A 20,452-nucleotide genomic window follows, 5' to 3' on the forward strand; every position below is an offset into this window, starting at 1 on the left:
AATAAGAATCTCTTAACCTTATTAAAATAGGCATTAATTCTAGTAATTAAACTTATTAACCTGAGGATATTGGAGGCTGACCTACTAAACCTTTAAAGATTAAGACCAGCGTAAGGTCATCATAAGGTTAAGAATATTTAACATATTTTTAGAACCAGTTGTAAGAAAATTAAGATTTTTAAAGAACAACTTTATCTTAACCTTTTTTGTATGATAGTAAAGCCCTCCCCATGTTAACATTATTAATGTTGAGGTATCTAGTTTTTAGTGCCAAAGAAATTTGACTACATGCTGCACTGTAATTTTGAATTACAGTTAGCCGCTGTATTTGTGTCAACCAGAATCCAAAGGACGTTTCTTAAAGCTGCAGCTCACTTTCAAACAATAGCAACACTGTTCTGCGCTTTCTGTTCATAAATTCAGAAGCAGTGCCTTGGTTGCTGCTTTGGCTCTTATTGACTGACATTTTATAATCTCCAAGATACAAATAACAAGCTGTTAATACTTGAAGCTATTATAAAAAGATTTAATCCAGCAGGAAATAAAACTCTTTTTACACCAATCTTCCAGATCACTTAGTTCAAATAAAACACTGCGCCACCTTACTACAAAATGTATAATACATGGGTCTATTTACAAACACACTGAATGTCAAATAGGAACCATCAAAACAGGACACATGCATGGACACCATTAAAAGTGTGCCTTGTTAATAAAGAGACCTCAAGAAATCCCATAGAGCCTTAATAAACCTTTGTTCAGCCCTTTAAAGATTGGCAGACTCTTTTATAACCTCCCTTGTGGTTTCAATAACCCCTAATAGGCCTAATTCAATCATCAACTGTTCATAAAAAGCCCCTGATTAGAAGATCCTTCTCAGCAGGGCAAATCTTAAGCTTTACAGGAACCTTTTATCTTTTGTAAAAGAGAGCAATGACTGGCTCAGGGCAAGTGACTTGATAAGATGGTCTAGGTACTGCCACCAATAGCAATGCAAAGCCTTTGCTAGCACATTAAGCATGAAAATTGCAGCTATTCTTCTCTCCCAACATCATTCTGACTGATGACTACACCGGTTATAAGGAATTATATAAGGGATTAAGGGAAGAAGTTTCTCCTAATCAGATCTGCCTAAGGATCTTTTGTTCACTCAAAAAACCACAAACAAAAAACGTTCTAGTTCAACTACATAATCACAATTCAGGGTAAAGAAAGTGAGCCGGAATTCTTATAGCTGCCAATGTGGTTTTAAAAAGGGTAGGTGCTTTCTGTCCCTGCAGGTTGTTGCTACCTGATACTGCTTACATTTTTATAAAGGCTCTATATAGGCTGTATTCTTGCTTAGTCATCGTCGTCGTCCTCCTCCTCCTCCTCTAGGCGTCTGGTGAGCTCAGCATTGGCCCTTAGCACTGCTCCGGGGCTGGGGTATGGCCTCTGCTGGAACAGAGGTCCTGCTGCTGTGGTGTCCGCTCCTGTTTTGGCTTCATTGCGCTTGGGCAGGCCAGTGGACCATGAGCCCCTGTAGACACAAACATCAGCAGAACATTCAACACGGTTTCCATGTCTGAAACTACAGAGTGATCATGATGCAGTTCTATTCAAGTCAAATGGAAGGCTGGGAAGAAGATTAACAGCCTTTAGATCAATGCTCTAACTCTAAGGTCTTTAAATAGCACCAGATAAAAGGCCCTCAAAAGGCATTAAATAGATCAAGTGATTTCATTTTAGACTATCTCTTCTTTTTGTCCTGTCACAGAGCTGGATTACAGGATGAAATAACACAGAGGACAGATAAACTACATAAACGGAAATTAGCTTTTGCATACCTTGGAGCATCTGAGTAGGCACTGGGATCCATAGGATCCATCTCTTCCAGCTTCCGGTTTCCACCTACATAACAAGAATAAAAAGACTCATACTTTCACACATGTCGCATGTTCTTTTAGATTTAAAGGACTAGTTTACATAAAATGACAACATGGCTAGAACTAAATAATAGCTATGAGGAACTAATGATCACATTCATGTAATGCTAACCAGGTTATCATTGTCATTGATTCACTGTCAGAAATCTTAGCAGTTTCACAATGTTAATTGGTCCCTACAAGCGTTCATTGTCAGAAATGTCAGAAACATTAACTTGTTCATAATATTAACTGATCTCTATTAGCATTTTCATAATACTAACAGCACTCCACTAGCATTCATTTTAACCTTTTCCTAAGCTAACTGGTCTCTCCTAGCATTTATGGTCAGCATATTTTGCATTTTCATAAGCTTACTGGTCCCTAGTAGCATTCATTGTCAGAAATGTTGTTTCTAACATTAACCAATCTCTATTAGTGCTAGCTTTTTTTTACCATGCTAACAGTATCAGAAATGATGTTTAAAAACATTACCTTTTTTTAAATAATGTTAACAAGTGTCTAATAACATTCATTGCCAGAAAGGTATGTGATGCTCAGAAATGCAAACGTTACCTCTCTTGGACTTGTTGTATGGGCCGCTGTCTTCTCTCCTCAATCTTCGATCTCTGTCTCGATCTCTGTCTCGATCCCTATCCCGGTCTCTGTCCCTGTCCCGTCCATCATCCCTCTCCCGTTCTCGCTCTCTGTCCCGATCCCGGTCTCTCTCTCGTTCTCTGTCACGCTCTCGTTCTCTCTCCAACTTCTCGTGATGACTTTCTGTTCGATCATCCACAATCTCCACTAAAAGCATAGGCATCAAAAATATGTTTACAATTTTCTCATCTCTCTAAATTAATATGGATTCATCTACTTATATCTTCAAATTCTAAAATCAATCTGTGCTTTAACAGCTCTATGTAACGTATTGTTTAAAATGTATGAAGTTAAATAAATGGAAACCTTTTATGCAGTTTCCCCAAACATCCATAGCAGACAGTCAGTGTGTTTAGGGCCTAATAAAAATAACTAAATCAAATCTGAGCAGCAGACTACTTTTGTTCAACTGAGAGAAATAACAGGTTTTACACTGTATACACTCATGCATTCCTTCCCTCGGGTCCTTACCTCTTTGCTTCTTGACTGCTTTAGTGATGACTGCACCAGGGTCATTGGGTGACAGCCAAGACACCAAGTCTGTCTCCACGTTCCAGTAGTACGGGAGTCCACTGAGGTCAAACACAAAGGATGTTTGTGTCACTAGATATTTATACAGCACAATGAACGATGAAAGAAAACACAACAGGAAATTGAGCCATGGGATTTATGGCATTAGGTTGGTGATGTTTTTTTTTTCCCCCTTCACCTGACTCAGATACATAGTTTTATGCAAAACCATCTGCACAGTGTGGCTCATACGGTTTTGTTAATGGTCAATCTGGGCCAAAAGTTTGAAAAAGACTGCAGGGCTCACACAGGACAATTATTTGTGGCAAATGTGCTTATATCACTGAGGAACAAACTTTATTGGCTCTTTGACGTAGTATGTTAACATCTTTAAATGGGCCATTCTCTCCCATCTTATTGGAGTCCATAACTGGAAACTAAGATGCAAAAACAGACTGTTTTGAGTTTTTTGTGCTGTTAGAAAAACCAACACGTTACCATAAATTTACTTGTCCAGTCAGCAAATATTTAGTCCTATTCATTCATATTTGAAGTTATAAGAAGGCAAAGACAATGTAGGGCCTATATTCTACAAAAGAAAAATGTGGGACATTTAAGATTTACATAAATGACGGGTGCTGTGTAATAACGTTGTCCTGTCTTGTGTTGTGTTTAACCCCATGTGGTAGTAGTTACTTAATGTCCAGTATTGTTAGTATGCTTTACTGTAGGCCTTGCGAATACACTTTTCATTGCAGATGGCAAAAAAAGCTTTACATTTGATATTCAGTGCTGGAAATTGGGAACTCAAAGCTTAAATGATTCCTTGCGTGGTAAAACGGTATATAAGGAAAAGTAGAACCATTGTTTGCTTGAAATAGGTTATGTAAAAAAAGAATAGGAACCTAGTACAAATACAGGAACCACTTACCAGGTGGGGTCCAATACTTTGTACCAGTTGTTGGGTAAATTTTCAATCCGTGTAGCTTCATAGTCTACATTGTTGTCATCATAGTCTTCAGCAATGATTTCCTCCTCAGTGTCTTGTGACAGGAGAAGAGAAACATATACAGTCAGGCGTAGGCCAACACCAAGAGATATGTTCACCAAATCAAGAGATGCAGCTGCTTGACAACGTAAGCTGACATTGTACCATGTTCTGAGTGTTTCAGGATTCCTCTCTTGGCCAGACGAGCCAGAAGAGCTGGTGGCAGAGGCATCTGGGGGAAACAAAGAAAAGAGAAATTGCACACTGATTTAATACCTAGCGAAATATACCCTGTATGAAAAGTGTGTTTTTACGCTTCCTAGAAGTAATGGTATCTATATGGCTTCCTTTTGCATTCTCAGGCTAGCAGGGAAAGAAAAAAAAACATGTTTATATAAAACCCAGGTAGGTGGAGGTGGTGGAAGCATGATTATGATTTTAATAGGTTATAATAGGAATGTAGAAATGGTGAGGAACGGTGAGGAATACAGGAATGGTGACATTTTCATGTTGACTACAATGTCAAAGACTCCATATACCTATATACTACAGCCCCAACAACCAGAGGATACAACTACACTCTGGAAAGCAAGGTGAAGAGTTCTAGCTCAGTGGTTCTCAAATCCTGGTCCTGGAATATCCTACCCTGCATGCTTTAATGTTTAATCTAACACCTCAGGGAGGACTTCTTATATATACTTGTATGAAATGTGTTGAGAGCAGATGGGGCTCTAAAATGTACAATGCAGGGCTTTTCGAGAACCAGATTCGAGGACCAATGTTTAGCTCATTGTAATTCTGCTCGGTTCCTAGCTTTTACTGGACATTTTGGACTGTGGTACTCCAATGTAACCCCTAGGTATGTACCCGTGACATTAAGGGGTCTTGATGGTGCTACTGTGCAGAGTCAGAATAAAACAACAACGTTACCCAGCGTTTTAGGTTAGCCATGAGTTAGCTAGCTTAGCCAGCTAGATAGCGTCAGCAGGCTGCTATTTAAGCCACTGTCCGCAACATTCACCTAGATAGCCCTGCACACTAATGCCACAAGTCACAATACAACCTTAAAACTTTTATAAATGAACAAATTCGCGTTATTTACCTTATTAAAAGTCACACACTTCTAACGTCTCATTCAAAGGAGGCTAACAGCTCCTTCCCTCGTCGCAGAAAATGACGTCACGCTCCTCCCCAGCGGTCTCCATAAGCTCCAGGAGACATTTTTGTTTGTTTATGTAGCTTTTTTTTTTTTATTATTATCATAATGTACAAATATGATGTAGATGGGGTTTCTTGTTTTATAAATATATATTATCATATTATGTACAACAAAAAAATGTAAACATTGATAAAATAGATTTTTTCCTTTTCTGGCATATTATGGAAGTAGTTATTTATATTATATCGAAATTTCATGTTGAATCGTGACCGGAAGAAATGCTCCAAAATGAAATATTTTTACATTGTCTTCCACTAAAGGTTAAGAAGATTTTCTCCTTCCTCTGAAAAGTTACACACCCGTCCACCGCTCATATATATACATGTATTATTGTGTATGTGTGTGTGTGTGTGTGTATGTGTGTGTGTGTGTGTGTGTGTGTGTGTGTGTGCAAATGTTTTGAACACCCCTGGTCAATCATCCTCTACAGAAAACTGTTTGTACTGTAAAATAATGTGTATTAAATGTGTAACTATATTATATAACTATACAATAACTGTGCTTATATTCATAATTTAAAATAGTCTCAAATAATAATAATCAAGCTACTAAATATAAAATGTTCACAAAAGTCTTATTTAAACATATTTAAGTTCGTTGTCTATGGAGGTTTTGCGGCAGGTAAACTCGAGTGGAAAAACAGTCCCAATCCTGAACATCAGGTGGCGCTAAAACCCCGCCAGGCAGCTGCGTCACGGCGCTGACGTCAGCGGTCGATCATGGAGGAATATGCCCGTGAACCCTGGTAAAGTACAACTTATATGACAGCTTTGCTCCTCAACTAAACCCCCGGCTAAAAGGCCTGTGTTGCCTCTCCGCTCAGAGGACTCCCTTTCCCCCGTGTGTGTTTGTGTTTGCTCGGTTTCCTTTGGTGAACAGGGAGGGGACACGTTGAGTGCAGTCCTCGGTTAGCGAGCCTGGCTAACAGCACAAACACTTCAGGGTCGAGCTGGTAGACTTACAGCAGCGTAGATGCAAACACAGGTGATCTTACATCAGTGGAAACACAGAAACAGCAGTTTTAATCCTGATCATGTGATCTGTTGCTTGTCTTATTCTCGTTTTCTTTCTTTTTTTTTTTTGGAAGTTTTTGTTTCTCCCACTTTTCTTCCCACTGTTTTTTTATGTTTTGTCTCTTATCTGTCTGTCTGTCTGTCTGTCTGTCTGTCTATTTATCACACTCTTTTTTTTTTTTTCTACCACCCCGTCCCATTATCATATATATATATATATATATATATATATATATATATATATATATATATATATATATATATATATAATATTATTATTATTATTATTATTATTATTCATTATTTTTTACATATATGTTTACATATATTCTCTCTCTTTCTCATAATACCCCCCTTTCAGTCCATGGAGAATAGTAGATGACTGCGGTGGTGCTTTCACGATGGGGGCCATCGGTGGGGGAGTGTTTCAGTCCATCAAAGGCTTCAGGAATGCTCCTATGGTACGTGTTTCAGTGTCTAAAAATACAAAAAAAAAGCCTCTTATTACATTAGCTTCATTTCATGCTGAGTTCTTCTGATTATGAATAATCCCCTCTGTTTCTCAGGGCGTACGACACCGGCTGAAAGGCAGTGCGAACGCTGTGAGAATTAGAGCACCTCAGATTGGCGGTGAGTTTCCCTTTTGTCCTGATTTCGTCTCTATTCTTCTCCTGCCTCTTTGTTCTCTTACTGGTACTGTCAAAGACAAGCACACACTGACCTGGATTTGCAGAGTGTATCAGTGTTGCTCTTGATTGAGCACCAAAAATGATCTGGTAACTAATAATGAACAAGTGCTGGCAGGTTGTCAGTGTTACAGATATGATTATGCTAGCAGGTTCATTCATGTCTGTCTTTATTACCATATGAGACTAAAACTGGTCCCTTAGGACACCTGTAGTAAAAGCTTAGCAGGGCAGACATGAACTGCTGCAGCTCCTCCTATTTTAGGATTGTTTAAAGGGGCAGTATCATGGAAACTGGAACTGCCAAAAACTTTGAACAGTCAAGTCCATATTTGGAATTAAGCTTGTAGCGGTTGGTGTAGCGTATAACAACACTCTACCCTGTGACTAGGTTTTAATTTCTTGTTTGGGCAAGCCCACCACACCACACCAATGAGGGTCCTTGGGCAAGACTCATAATTCTGCATTGGATAAGCTCTGAATAAGAGCGTCAACCAGATGCCAAAAATGTAAACTTTGTAAACATTGTTTTTGTTGGTTTTGTCACAAAAACATCAAGTACATTTATATAGAAGTGTGTTCAGCCCATATCAGTTTACCCCTCCCATTCACAATGAGTTCCTAAGGTACTATGATCAGACGCTCTGTACCTGACCAGACACTAGATGAAGATTTACTGATGTGTTTATTACCATGCTCTGCTTCTATATATCTAATCTAATTAAATAAGTCATTTCTGATCTGAACTGTACAGGCCATATGTATATATGAATGTGTGTGTGTGTATTTGTTGTAGGTAGTTTTGCAGTGTGGGGAGGCCTCTTTTCCACCATAGACTGTGGCCTGGTGCGGCTGAGGGGTAAAGAAGATCCCTGGAACTCCATCACCAGTGGAGCCATGACTGGAGCCATCCTGGCAGCCCGCAGTAAGTGTGTAACTGTATCACAGCTGCACTTTACTGGACCCTTTATGTTTCTGCTTATAAGAACTGACAATCATATCTGTCAGTAAAGCTGCTGATTGGAGTATAACATTAAAATCCGTAAATATAAAATACTCTTAACTGTGTGGATTATCACAACTCTTTAAAATCAGTATTCGTGAAGGCCACAGGGGCATCATTTATTTATTTAAATTTTATTATTAAGCAAGTTTTTAATTGTCAGGAGATTCATATAAGAGAATTTACTGGCATAAGGAAGAGGAAAGTCAAAGAAGTGAAAACGCCAAAAGTTTGGAAACAAGTCTCCCAAAAAGAATGAAAGCTAATAATTGGCGATATGGCATAAATATTGCAATACATTAGGCCATTTTGTTAAAACATGATACGTCATATTTATTTCTTTCATATATTTGATATGTTTTGATGGACAAACATTGTCAATTTTAAAAATACTGTACTATCAACATCAAATATAAATGTTATTTTAACTAAATTTCTCTATGAATGAATTGAAAATAAAATGAATTATGCTTTGTTTTTTATTAAACATGCTTTAAATTTAATTAAACATGCATAAAACACACTATGCTATGTGACGTACTATGATGATACATAGCCTAACCGACAAAGATTAAACTGGGTATTTAGTGTTATATTTAGTTGCGGAGATTTCTGTTTAATTGTAAATTGTAATAATTGTGCAATATAAGAAGAATATATGGAAATATCTAAAAATATATATTTTTCTGACACTAAAAATGAATAATTGATGCTTAATGGTTATTCTGACTTGAGATTAAGTAAATAAAGGGTTTATTTAAACAGTTTTTGGTTATGTTGCTAATTTTATAACCCACATTTTTGCTAATTGAAGAAGCTTTTGCCTTTTTTAAATCCACACTAAAGTACATCAGAATTATGAATTAAGATCCCACGTACTTTTAAAGATCATATAAACTCTAGAGGCAGCATTTTTTCTGAATGTAAAAAAATCTGATCAGTCTGTTAGAAACCTTTTCTTGGGTTGATTTGAGGTGTATTTAACTAATGCCAAATTGTGCAAATTGTACCTGTGTGTGTTTCAGGTGGACCTTTAGCTATGGTGGGCTCTGCCATGATGGGGGGGATTCTGTTGGCCCTGATTGAGGGCTTTGGCATTTTACTCACCAGATACACAGCTCAGCAGTTCCAGAATCGTGAGTGGTTTTGTTTGTCTGTGACCTTAAATAGAACTACATGTGATCTGGATTTACATCACCAGACAGTGTTCGCACTCTTTCTTCCAGCATCAAAACTGATGATATGTTTGAGCTAGAAAGCTTCACTGCAAGACAAAATTCCGGCCATAAAGATCAGTGTGACCCGTCATCCTCTCCATTGATCTTTAGCCCTGGAATTGTACCTAAAACTCTATTTGGACTGGATTTGGCTAGTATTGATGTTCACCCTATCCCTCTTTCTTCAGCGAGTCCATTTTTGGAGGACCCCAGTCAGCTTCCTCCTAAAGACGGAAGTCATGGGCAGGACAATCGTGGTTATGGACAGTACCAGTAGAACTATCGTGTTGCCATAGTGACTGTGACTCTGCAGACGGGGAGGCAGAACTTATCTACTACCTTCACGTGTTAAGGTGTCTTCTGGACGCTTAATGGGTCTGCACCTTACCCTTCCTGAAGTCTGCGTATATAGCAATTGCTCAGGGGTAGTAAGTTGTTTGTCATTTATATTATTTATGTATGAGCTGTGATTATACACTTCAGTATTCGTTCTCATTGAACTGGGAAGGTCCAACAGAAGATGGGCTGAGATGCATAATGCAAGCATCAATCATTTTATTATTATTATTATACTTCATATAATTTTGATAATTGTGTATTTTAAAGCAGTTGAGACAGGCACACATTTGTATAAAATATATTATCTTTAGAGAAAATGAATTTGTACTTGGGCAATATTTAATTCAGACACACATTGTAGCAATTTTATGCAGAAGGCCGTTGTTTTATTTACTGTTTTCTTGTGTTAACAAGTTCAATCTATTCGTTTTTCCAAACTTGAGTTATTTGTGGTATTATCATAACCTTGCATTAAATTTTGAGAAAATGAAAAGTTGTTTTCTCGAGATAATAACAAAATTGGGAAATATGGTAAAAATATTCAATCACAATATTTGGGATAATAAAGATAATTGAAGGATTATCACAATGTTTTGACATGCAGACAAAATGCATCAATAGCAACAGATTCTGTAAAAACTACTGTCCAAATACTCACCCACACTGAGTACAGCGCTCACTTCATCTATAAGGAAGTGTGCAGTTGGTCAGTGTTATTTAAGCACTGATGATATTCACAAAATGCATCACTGTTTTGATAAAAATATTGCCATATCGGGCTCAAAACAGTTTTTTGATTAACTTTGATATGAACTGAAGAACAATCTGAATTTTTAAGAGTGTGTGTGTGTGTGTGTGTGTGTGTGTGTGTGTGTGTGTGTGTGTGTGTGTGTGTGTGTGTGTGTGTGTGTAGAGCAGTTATTTCTGAGCAGTGAGCAGTATATTTTCAGATCCTCAGCATAATGTCACACGGCCCTGAAGCTGCAATCTTTACAGCACATACAGTATACACACTTTACGCACTGCATCCGGTGCACTCCTACTGGATCTAATGATCCATTCGGGAGGAGTTTTGTGTGTCTGTTGGCTATTTAGCCACTGGGCGCTCTTGCTTAGTGTTCAGTAGTCCGTTTATACTGTATGTCAGCAGATCTCAAGTTCTTAATTTTTTTCAGAAGCACCTCATGGACCTCGGGGACGTCTCACGAAGCAAGATTTCTCAGTTTAGCCAGATCATTTGAGCCTGTCCAATAGGAGAAAAGCTGCAAAACATTCCCATTGGACAGTCCTGACCTTTGGGCTTAAGCTACCTGGCCAACTTAGAAATCCTGCTTTCGGAATACCCCTCTAGCTTGTAACTTGAGCCACATGTTACCGGATATATATTTTTAAAACATAGCTTTGTGCATACACGTTATGCTTGCTTCTTAAGGAATTTGACAGCAAATGCTGACCTGACATGCTCACACATTGATTTTAGAGCCGTTTTTGCATTCTCGTGTGGAAAAGGAAATAGTTAGAAACACTGTTGGAGATGATGAAAACATGTTTTTAAAAATATCTGCAAATGTGTGGACGGGGCCTCACTCACTGACTCACTCACGTCTAACAGACTACTCCACAATGGGTTGCTATTGTTCTTGAATAGCTTCTGGTGCTTTGCATTAATGACACTGCATGTCCTTCTTAAACAATTCAACACGATATTGACAAAATGATACATTAGTATAATACACTTAAATGATAAGCATTACAGAGATGTAGATCTAGTTTTCAAAGCAAAACTTTTCTCAATCAGTCATCTTCACTTCTCTCAAATCACATTTAAAGGTTGGTTATTTAGAACTACCTGATCCAGCTTTACAGCTTTGCACTCATACAACATAAACGTAAACTCTTAATTTCAATCTCAAGGGACAGGGCTTGTCTGTTTCTATTTTAGCTACTTCTGATGTATTATTTATTGTGCACTATAAGAGAGGAGAAAGTGTTGATGTGTAAATAAAGTATTTTATGGTTGACTTAACTGGATTGTTTGTGTTTTCTATTTAAAGCAGTAGATTTTAGCAGTAGAAAAATTGTAACTTATATATTCTTAGTAAGAACACATTAAGTATGTCCAGATGAAGCTTCATTTACTAACCCTTTCCAGTATGTGCCTGTGTTATTGGTACAAACCTACACAAGTTTAGAGTAAACACAAGCAAGCCAAGCCCTTATTTTGAAGGTACATAAGAAGCATATAGTTATATTATACACAGTCATATCAGGACGTTATCACCATACGTGGTTTGTAATGAACTCGGCACCTCTTCACTCTGTCCTTTAATGGCCGGGACCCCACAGGCCCACCACAGAGCAGGTATTATTTTAGTGGTGGGTCATTCTCAGCACTGCAGTGACACTGTGACATGGTGGTGTGTTAGTAGTGTGTGTTGTCCTGGTACAGGTGATTCTGACACAGCAGTGCTACTGGAGTTTTTAAACCCCTCAGTGTCACTGTGTCACTGCCGGACCACAAACATCCAGCCAACTGCATCGTGTGGGCAGCAGCATCCTGTGACCACTGATAAAGGACTAGAGGATGACCAACACAAACTGTGCAGCAGCAGATCAGAGAGCTTCTGTCTCTGACTTAACATCAACTAGGAAGGGGGTCTAGAGTGGACAATGAGTGGACGCAGTATTTAAAAATGTCAGCAGTCCAAATACTACCTCTCTGTGGTGGTTCTGTGGGGTCCAGACCATTGAAAAATAGAGTGAAAGAGTCACAGAGTGACCCTGTTGTCAGTTGACTGGTCTCCTTTCTGACAACTGAATACTGGGAGTACTCCAAAAGATCATCACAGTTTGTCTTCTGAGCCCATTTGTCCTGCTTCCAACACATCAACTTCAAGAACTGACTTGACATTGTTGTTCACTTCACCTGTCAGTGGTTTTTAATGGTATAGCTGAACTATAAACACAACACAACAAGGAACAAAAAAGTGAAATAAAACCATTTTAGTTGGATGTTTTATACAATATGGTCAAATATATTTGTTGCTAAATGGCAATATCATGTGATGATGGACCTTCAGTTTAAAGTGCACATGATGGGAGTATTTTATTGCATTCAATTCCAATTTGATAAAACAACAACTAACATCTAATTAATGTTATTTTCTTCAATTTGTAATATTCTTAAAATATTTATGATAATGTAAAATATATGATAATCTACCCATGAATTGCCATCTAAATAATTAACAGTTTAAATGAGTTGTGGATTACATTGCATTGTGGTATGCTGTTAACAAAACATACCTAGCGAAATCCTATCTTTTAATTTGACGTCTATGAATTATGCCATAATATTCCCAAAATTATGAAAATATTTTTGCATTACTTTCACATTCTACAAAAACATTTTTTTCAAGGGCAAAGTGCAGACATGGGAGCCATATTAAAAATAAAATGTAACAGGGTGGTAATTTCATTATTTGTATTGATATATATATATATATATATATATATATATATATATATATATATAGTAATTAAAAATATATATGTATGTATGTATATATAGATAGATAGATTTTAATTAACAAAAAAATACGTTTTTCGTTTTTTATTTATAATACACATATCCTAACAGGAGCATTCATGTTATTAAAAAAAATAATTAAAATAATTAAAAATAATACAATAAAACTGTATTGTTATGATACAGAACCCATGCAGTCTAATCAGCTGAGGCTGCATTGCATGTTGGGTAATGTAGTTCTACAGGACTGTCGAAAATGGTGGACGTTCAGCCTCCGCCTTTGCGAACCCTGGATGATTTTGTTTTGAGCTCGGCTCGATTCTCCGCGCCAGATGTTCGCAATTTAGAGAAATGTAACAACCGGATCATTAACAACTTGCTGTATTACCAGAGTAACTACTTTGCCTCCGCGTTAGCTTTCCTGCTTCTGGTCGGGTAAGGAAACCATCGTGACGTGTTCATCCATTCAGCACCACTGCTGTGCTGTGCTGTGTTGTGAAGAGAGCCTGCAGGTTCTTACAGCTTTAGACCATTGTTAGATTTTGGAAACACACAGCACCAGGCTAATTCCTCATCTGTTAAACATGCAGAGGAGGTGGAAGCTTTAATTTGTGGTGATAATTATGCTTATGCTCGTTTTTCTGCTGAAACCCTTATTAGAGAAGCAGCAGGCAACCAAATTGTATTCTGTAGTCTGAAAGTCTGTTTAGTTGGTTTGTACGGATGGAAGGGTTGGTTGCTTACATCCTAATAAAATGGCAGATCCTCACTTGGCCCCGACCAGAATATTTCCTTTCATTTCTCAGACCTATACAGTTCACACCTCCCACTTCAGGTCCAGGCCCTGTTTTTCTATCCCTTATATGTTCCTGTATGCCATCATGTTGTCCACCTTCCACTGCATTCACTCCTCTCATCCTACCCCTCATGTTTACTCTGTAAACCCTTACCTTGTGCAGGTATTTCCAGCCATTACAGCTCCTCCTTGGGGCAGTCGTGGTGGTTCTGGTGTTTCTGGGCTTCGTGTGGGCTGCAGAGAACAAGGCTGTAGTCCGGCGCTTTCGGAGAAACCACCCTTCTCTTTGCCTGATTGCAATCCTGGGCTCCAGCTATCTTCTGCTGTCAGTCCTGGGAGATGTGGCCGTGTTCCTCTTTGGTATTACCTTCCCCATTTCAAGTGAGTATCTCCCTCAGTGATCTGTAGAGACATGGCGTATTGTTGCATCTTTGAGTTGATCTTTTAGGCTGAAGTTGTTGTAGCCATGCAAGGCCTTTACGTAGCCAGGAAATTGTTGGGTACAAGGCCTAATCCTCTCAGACATGGTGCAAGCTTGAAATGTTCCAATTTCTGTAATTCTTAGTGGAGGAAGAGCCTGTTGCAATATTTCACAATATATACTGAATATATACTGAGTTGCTGGTTCAGTAGGTGTCCCTACCTTGTATCTACACTCATTGGTCAGTTCATCAGCTGCCATCTGGTGTGCAAATCAAAGAAGCACTGTAGAAGCACCGCCCCTAGAACAGCAGTAATACCAACGTAGCAGTGCATGGACTGGTATGAGTATGTGCTGATCCATTAATGGATGCAGTAATTAATTTATACCTACAAGGTTCTTTTAAATGACACAGTGCTGTGCGAAAGTCAGAGATTATCCTTCATTTATTTAATTCCCTGTAAAAACAGCCATTATGTACAAGCTATAGATGTTTGCCTTTGGGAAAAGTAAAAATTCTCAGAATTTGTTTTGGCCACCCTTTGCTTATATTGCATATCCCATTCTTTTTAGAGATTTACTTGTTGTTATGCAAAGAAATCCCCATAGCTTAGTACGCTTCTGCTTTTCACTATACAAGTAACACCAAACACATGAAATGATGTGGAAGTCTGGACTTTGGGGTGGTCAGTCTGTTGTTGTAGTGGTTGGTGTGGCGCAACAGATAACACCACTACCTGCCACTGAGCTACCACACCATGTGGGAGACTGGGGTTCGATTCCCAGGCTGGGTGACTATGCTGCGCTACACCAATAAGAGTCCTTGGGCAAGACTCCTAATACTACACTGACCCACCTCTGTAATACGAGTTACCTTGTAAGTCGCTCTGGATAAGAGCGTCAGCTAAATGCCATAAATGTAAATGTAAATGTTGTTCTAAGCATCTTTGTTCATTTTGCTTTGTTAGTTTTACTACAGTATCAGAGTATGGAATGGGGATAAACCATTTCAACCAGTAATTGCACATTTCTAAAGAATATCCATGAACAACAAACAACAGTATTGCTTTAAGAGTGCTGAGGCGAGAGAACATGGCCAATTTGGCTCCATTGGCCAATTGTATTCCGGCCACTAATGGCAGATCGGCATGGCTCAGGATTCCTAGGCCATTGTGCTAGCGCATTAGACCGCTGAGTAAAGGTGGTTGTAACCTTGCACGGTTACTAGGGGTCCCATTTTTTTCTGCACCTCCTCAGAAATGTCTTCTGAAAAATGAAAAGCTTGTTCTAGACGACTGTTCTGACTGTCAGTGATGTTCTGCTCCATCCTTCTTCTACTTCTTTCTCAGTGATCCTGGTCCATGCCTCAACGAGGTTGCGCAGCTTAAAGAACAAACTGGAAAACAGGCTGGAGAGCATAGGGCTGAAGAGGACACCCATGGGAATGCTGCTGGAGGCACTCGGTCAGGAGCAAGAAGCAGGGTCATAGTCTGCATCCCTGTCCCAAAACCTTGTCTTCAGAAACCTTTTCCTAGGGCCTGTCACGGTCAACACGATTAGCGGTATGTTTTTACTACAGTGCCAATGATCCCTCACATGTTTAGGGAGGGTCTAGGGGAAGGGGATGTTTGGGTGGGACATGTTTGGGAGGAAGGAGGGGACCCATTTAAATGAAGTATAATGGACTTCTGGTGAGTTTTCGTGGAAGATGGGAAGTGCAGGCAGTATCACATGTTAACTGAACACAGACAGTGTACGTTTAAGTTACGTTGCTTTTACTGTAGGTGTTGATTTAACTCTTGTGATTTTACTGCAGTCAGGCAAGTTAGGATAAGCATTAGTGTTGTTTTACATTCATGGTAAAGTGTATCGCTTCCAAATATGTACTTTTCTGAAGATTTTGGTTGTTGTTGGTCGTTTTTGTTGCACACATACAGCTTATACCTATACTAGCCCATAATGCCTCCACTATACACTCCCCATTTAAAAATTATATTGTTGATTGTTTTTTTAAACATTGCACTTAATCAACTTGTACATCAGTCAGCATGACATAATGTAAATCATATCTTATAAAGAATTGTTCAAAGGTTTGGAATCAGTATTTTCAGGCTTGAAGTGTTAATCCTGTGCAATTTCACAGGTTTCAAAATAATTACAAGGCAACTAATATTTTGAATCTGTGATGAACAGAGCTGGAATGTGTCTAAAATTCCCAAGAAAGCTGCAGAACATTACAAATGAAGTAATAATATTAATAATATTCATACCCAGAATGCCTGAAATTTGAAAAGTGTTGATCTAGAGGCTGAAATAAATATAAACATGCTCAGATTGTAAATAGATCATTACATATATATATATAATTTACCATTTTTAATTTCTGGTGTTTTTCATTTAAATGGTAATACAAGCCTGTTTAATACAGTAAATTATTTCTCATATAATCATGAAAATTCTCGTATAGCTCTGAAATGTGAAAAGCCCCCCAACTTATTTCCCAATCACTGGCCATTCACCACTAACACTGCAGTTTAGTCCAAGATTAGGCTTGAATTCAGGTCTGGGAAACTAGCCACACAAATGTCTACAAAAGTTTGGCCACCCCAATTGTAGTCTTTCAGTAGTTAGGACCATCACATAAAGCCACCAGTGCCGTGAAGGCCAACCACATCTTTTTAAACCACCGCAACGTCAGCAGCATAATTATACACACTTGACAGAAAACATGAACTTTTAATAACTTTTTTGTTGTTTTGTTTTATTTTCATGCAGTGCATCATTAAACTCAGGAAATGAATAAATAATTGAGCTCTAAATGAGCAGAAAAATAGTTTGGACACTAGGGTGTCCAATTTGAGCATAAATAAGACTTAACGTGACATGTGATTCCAAACTTTAGAGCGATGGTGTTTGTAATTTGTTTTCTGATTTATGGATCAGCAGTGATCCATTAACTACTCCTCTAATCAGGACCGATGTTGATGTGAATGAAAGTGAGGTAATGGCCTTTTTAACTGGGCTCTTGTTGCTTTGAATTACACACTACAAATGATCACATCTTTGAGTTAACTTGAGGTTTTCACTAATTTTGGTAAGTGCTTTTAATGAAGTATTTTTGTGTTCTGAAAATCATTTGCACACAACTTCTCTGACTCTGTCTGTAGGTCAGTCTTTTACTGAATGTTCAAATGCCTGACGGAATCTCTTTGCCATACATCACTAACCTGTCTGCCTTGTTCAGAACAGTATGACAGAAGGTGTTAGCGCTAAAAACCTGTGGCTAAAACTGTATACACATGTATTAGCCCCTTATACACTAGGGACAGCATTAAGTGTATGTAATAACCAACAGTACAGAACAGTGTGATCATATTCAAATGGGAATTCCACCAATTTTTCAAAGTTTCCACATAATTTGATGGTTGAGATAGTAAACAAAGTCGTTCAGAGTGGGTTTGGCGTAGAGTCCAGAAAGTAAAAGTCCGTCCCAGGATTTTGCCTGGACTGCCTGGACAGCTCTGGTCACACTGCATCCTGGATTTTTACTGTCTGGACCTGAATTTTCTATCTCTAGTTTGGTGTAAAATGCTTCTTTGTAGATAAACAAAACCATTCAGATTTTTTTTTACAGTGGTGGGGAACAGAACTAGAGTTTGCAGTGTGTGCGACTCAAATGTAGCCATTCTGTTTTCTATCCAAACCCACCAGTGAATCTATTTTTTTTCTTTAATTTAATATGTAATGTTAATAATCATAAAATGCCAGCAAAAAAAAAAGGATTCTTTGGGGACTATTTTACCCTAAGTGTCCTTGTCCCTGTCGTTTAGGCCAAATCTCAAAACTAGTTTCTCTAGAATGGGACATTTCACAACAAATCACTCTAAATAACTTTGTTTACGTCCTTTTTTTTAAGAATTGGTGGAATTTCTCATAACAGTATGCAAAAGTTTGAGCACCCTTGGTTTAATTACCTGTTTTGTTGATTTTCTAACTGAAAAGAAGTACACATCTTCTATAGAGAACACACGTCTGCACATTTTAATGCATACATGACAGTTTATTTGGTCAGTTTAACATAAATGAAACAAAAAATGTGGCCTGTGCAAACATTACAACATGTTAACTTCATAAAATTAAAAGAAACAAAATATATATAAATAAAAAAATAAAATAACAAAAGCTGGGTGTTCGCACTTTAGCTGGAGGACTTTTGACTCCAGTTAACTTGGGTTTAGGATTGGAGATTTTGTGCCTACCTGTTTTCTGTTTTGCCAAGTCTGCCTTCTGTGAGACTGCCTAAAGGAAAAAATTGTTCACTTCTTTTGTGTATTTTTTTTATTTTTGTCATGCAATATGTATTTAACGTTTACAGTACACACCGCCCTGCCATCAAGTTCTTGAATTCATTGTAGTGATTATAAATATACTGGACTTTCTGACCTGTGCAGTCTGTGTTTCCTTTTGTCTCCAGGAGGGGGCGTTTTGCCACTTCATAAATAAACTGTTGGAGCCACACTGTACAATTAACAAAATAAATAAGTGTTTAATTTATTATGTAAGCATGGTTTAAAATCAAAAGTACCATTTACTCCCAAATACAGTCTGTACACACCCTTAGAAATGTGCTCTTCATATATATAGAAACTATAAAACTATCCATATCCTTTGAATCCATAAGTGATTCTTTCCTTGGTTAAACGGTTCAGTGGTCTCCAACCCTGGTCTTCAAGGTTTTTTTCCTGCTTTGACCACCCACATCAACTCAGAAATTAGTTGATTGGTTGGTCTGGACAGTGAGCCTCCAGGAACAATGTTGGAGACCACTGTTTTAAAGGTCCTACTTTATATAATTATAGTAATAGTCGTTTTTTATTATATACATTAAATAACCCCCTTCGCTTTGAATGTAGGGAAACTAAGCTGCTAAAACATCCTGTTTCGAAAACCCTGTAGAGAAGTTCTGCCAATAGAATAGGACTTTCTGGAGCAGATAAAGATGAACCTGTTGACGCTATGTCTGATGACAGGCTTGGACTAGAGGGGTATAATGCCCCCCAGCATTGAGCTGTGGAGCAGTGGAACGATGGTGCTCCATCCATTTTTTTATGATGAGTTGGGGAGTTGGCATGAGGTGGTGTGGTAATCATTCAATATCCTTACCTCACTAATCCCTTTGTAGCTGAAGGCAATCAAATCCTCACTGCAATGCTCCATGGTACTAATGCCTTCTCTGGCCAATAGAGACAGTTTTTCCCCAACAAAAGCAGGATAAACTCAATTTTAATACCCTTGATTTTGAAAAAAAAAAGAATGAGCATATATCTCCACCTATTTATCCTACAGCATTTTAGCCCTGCCTATTCACACCAAAGTTTGAAGTGTTTTGATTTAGGCACATATCAGCCAATAACAATAGAGGCCATTTACAGGTGTCTAAGAGTGGAGGATAGCATATCCTATCTTGAATACATTTGTTACTTAAGGTATCTGCAAAAATCTGAAAATCTGTATGCTTAAGATATTGCTAATAAGACAATACATGTGAAGTATGTGAAGCCTACACAAAACATAACGTTCATACCAGTCCAAGCAGCCAACTAGAAATTTCGTCCTCTCCCCCACCTCCCTGTAGAAGATTTCAGCATGGTCATCCCAATTAACCAGCTCAGCTGGACTAATCTCAAACACAAAGCTTAGCCTACTACAGCGCACTGCGGAGCCTGAGGAAACCCACCTCCATGAGGTGGTGTATATATAAATATACATTTTATTTATATGTATATCTATATTTAACTAAAAATACCTTCTCACTAACTGTTAGCTCTTTTTATTGTCTTCATATGTAGGTTTAAATTCTGTTAAACATGTAAACTTATCCTGGACATAACTGGACATGCCACAGGGAAGACCTCAAGAATAGATCAGACTGCTTTTTTATTGATAGGAAGTAGACTGCATAGGTTTATGTATGGTTTGTGCAAAAGAAAAGTCCAGAGGAGCCTCGGTTTGCTCAAGGAGGTGAATATTTCATGGTGAGGCGAGGTACGGTTGGTCTACTGAGGAGGTAACCAAGCTGAAGAAATGGACCCTGCAACTAAAGGTGAGATAAACTTGTGTACAGGTGTGTTATCGTACAGCATAAAGGCTATGGGACATATATTTAGGCT

The 20,452-nt window shown here is 38.2% G+C and overlaps 3 protein-coding genes across 4 annotated transcripts; 2 read left to right on the forward strand and 1 right to left on the reverse strand.

Annotated features, from left to right (window-relative positions):
• Positions 1-512: 512 nt before the first annotated feature.
• On the reverse strand, positions 513-6,469 carry pqbp1 (polyglutamine binding protein 1). Its single transcript, XM_072682345.1, has 7 exons — positions 5,162-6,469; positions 4,225-4,291; positions 4,003-4,114; positions 3,033-3,133; positions 2,481-2,708; positions 1,827-1,890; positions 513-1,519 (listed from the first exon to the last, which is right to left on the reverse strand). The coding sequence occupies exons 2-7, from the start codon at positions 4,289-4,291 to the stop codon at positions 1,342-1,344; spliced, it is 750 nt and encodes a 249-aa protein (XP_072538446.1). The 5' UTR covers positions 5,162-6,469; the 3' UTR covers positions 513-1,341.
• timm17b (translocase of inner mitochondrial membrane 17 homolog B (yeast)) lies at positions 5,799-11,552 on the forward strand. Of its 2 annotated transcripts, none has more exons than XM_072682348.1 (6): positions 5,799-6,262; positions 6,653-6,752; positions 6,858-6,921; positions 7,774-7,902; positions 9,006-9,116; positions 9,386-11,552. In XM_072682348.1, the coding sequence occupies exons 2-6, from the start codon at positions 6,693-6,695 to the stop codon at positions 9,472-9,474; spliced, it is 453 nt and encodes a 150-aa protein (XP_072538449.1). In that variant the 5' UTR covers positions 5,799-6,262; positions 6,653-6,692; the 3' UTR covers positions 9,475-11,552. The 2 variants fall into 2 exon arrangements, with proteins under 2 accessions (XP_072538449.1, XP_072538448.1); XM_072682347.1 differs by having other exon boundaries at positions 5,799-6,023.
• A 1,757-nt stretch (positions 11,553-13,309) lies between these two features.
• praf2 (PRA1 domain family, member 2) lies at positions 13,310-18,724 on the forward strand. Its single transcript, XM_072682346.1, has 3 exons — positions 13,310-13,500; positions 14,025-14,242; positions 15,632-18,724. Exons 1-3 carry the CDS (start codon positions 13,322-13,324, stop codon positions 15,769-15,771), a joined length of 537 nt encoding a protein of 178 aa, XP_072538447.1. The 5' UTR covers positions 13,310-13,321; the 3' UTR covers positions 15,772-18,724.
• Positions 18,725-20,452: the final 1,728 nt, after the last annotated feature.

Source organism: Salminus brasiliensis, chromosome 6, assembly GCF_030463535.1.
Source record: "Salminus brasiliensis chromosome 6, fSalBra1.hap2, whole genome shotgun sequence".
Lineage (NCBI taxonomy): Eukaryota > Metazoa > Chordata > Actinopteri > Characiformes > Bryconidae > Salminus > Salminus brasiliensis.

Bases quoted from the DNA above. Each gene is read 5' to 3' on its own strand.
- timm17b (XM_072682347.1), top strand. From the start codon at position 5,998: ATGGAGGAATATGCCCGTGAACCCTG. The intron at 6,753-6,857 runs GTACGTGTTTCA...TCTGTTTCTCAG, and splicing joins GCTTCAGGAATGCTCCTATG to GGCGTACGACACCGGCTGAA. The intron at 9,117-9,385 runs GTGAGTGGTTTT...CTCTTTCTTCAG, and splicing joins AGCTCAGCAGTTCCAGAATC to CGAGTCCATTTTTGGAGGAC.
- praf2 (XM_072682346.1), top strand. From the start codon at position 13,322: ATGGTGGACGTTCAGCCTCCGCCTTTGCGAACCCTGGATGATTTTGTT. The intron at 13,501-14,024 runs GTAAGGAAACCA...TACCTTGTGCAG, and splicing joins GCTTTCCTGCTTCTGGTCGG to GTATTTCCAGCCATTACAGC. The intron at 14,243-15,631 runs GTGAGTATCTCC...CTTCTTTCTCAG, and splicing joins TATTACCTTCCCCATTTCAA to TGATCCTGGTCCATGCCTCA.
- pqbp1 (XM_072682345.1), bottom strand. From the start codon at position 4,291: ATGCCTCTGCCACCAGCTCTTCTGGCTCGTCTGGCCAAGAGAGGAATC. The intron at 3,134-4,002 runs GTAAGTGGTTCC...GTTTGACCTCAG, and splicing joins AAAGTATTGGACCCCACCTG to TGGACTCCCGTACTACTGGA. The intron at 2,709-3,032 runs GTAAGGACCCGA...CTATGCTTTTAG, and splicing joins AGCAGTCAAGAAGCAAAGAG to TGGAGATTGTGGATGATCGA.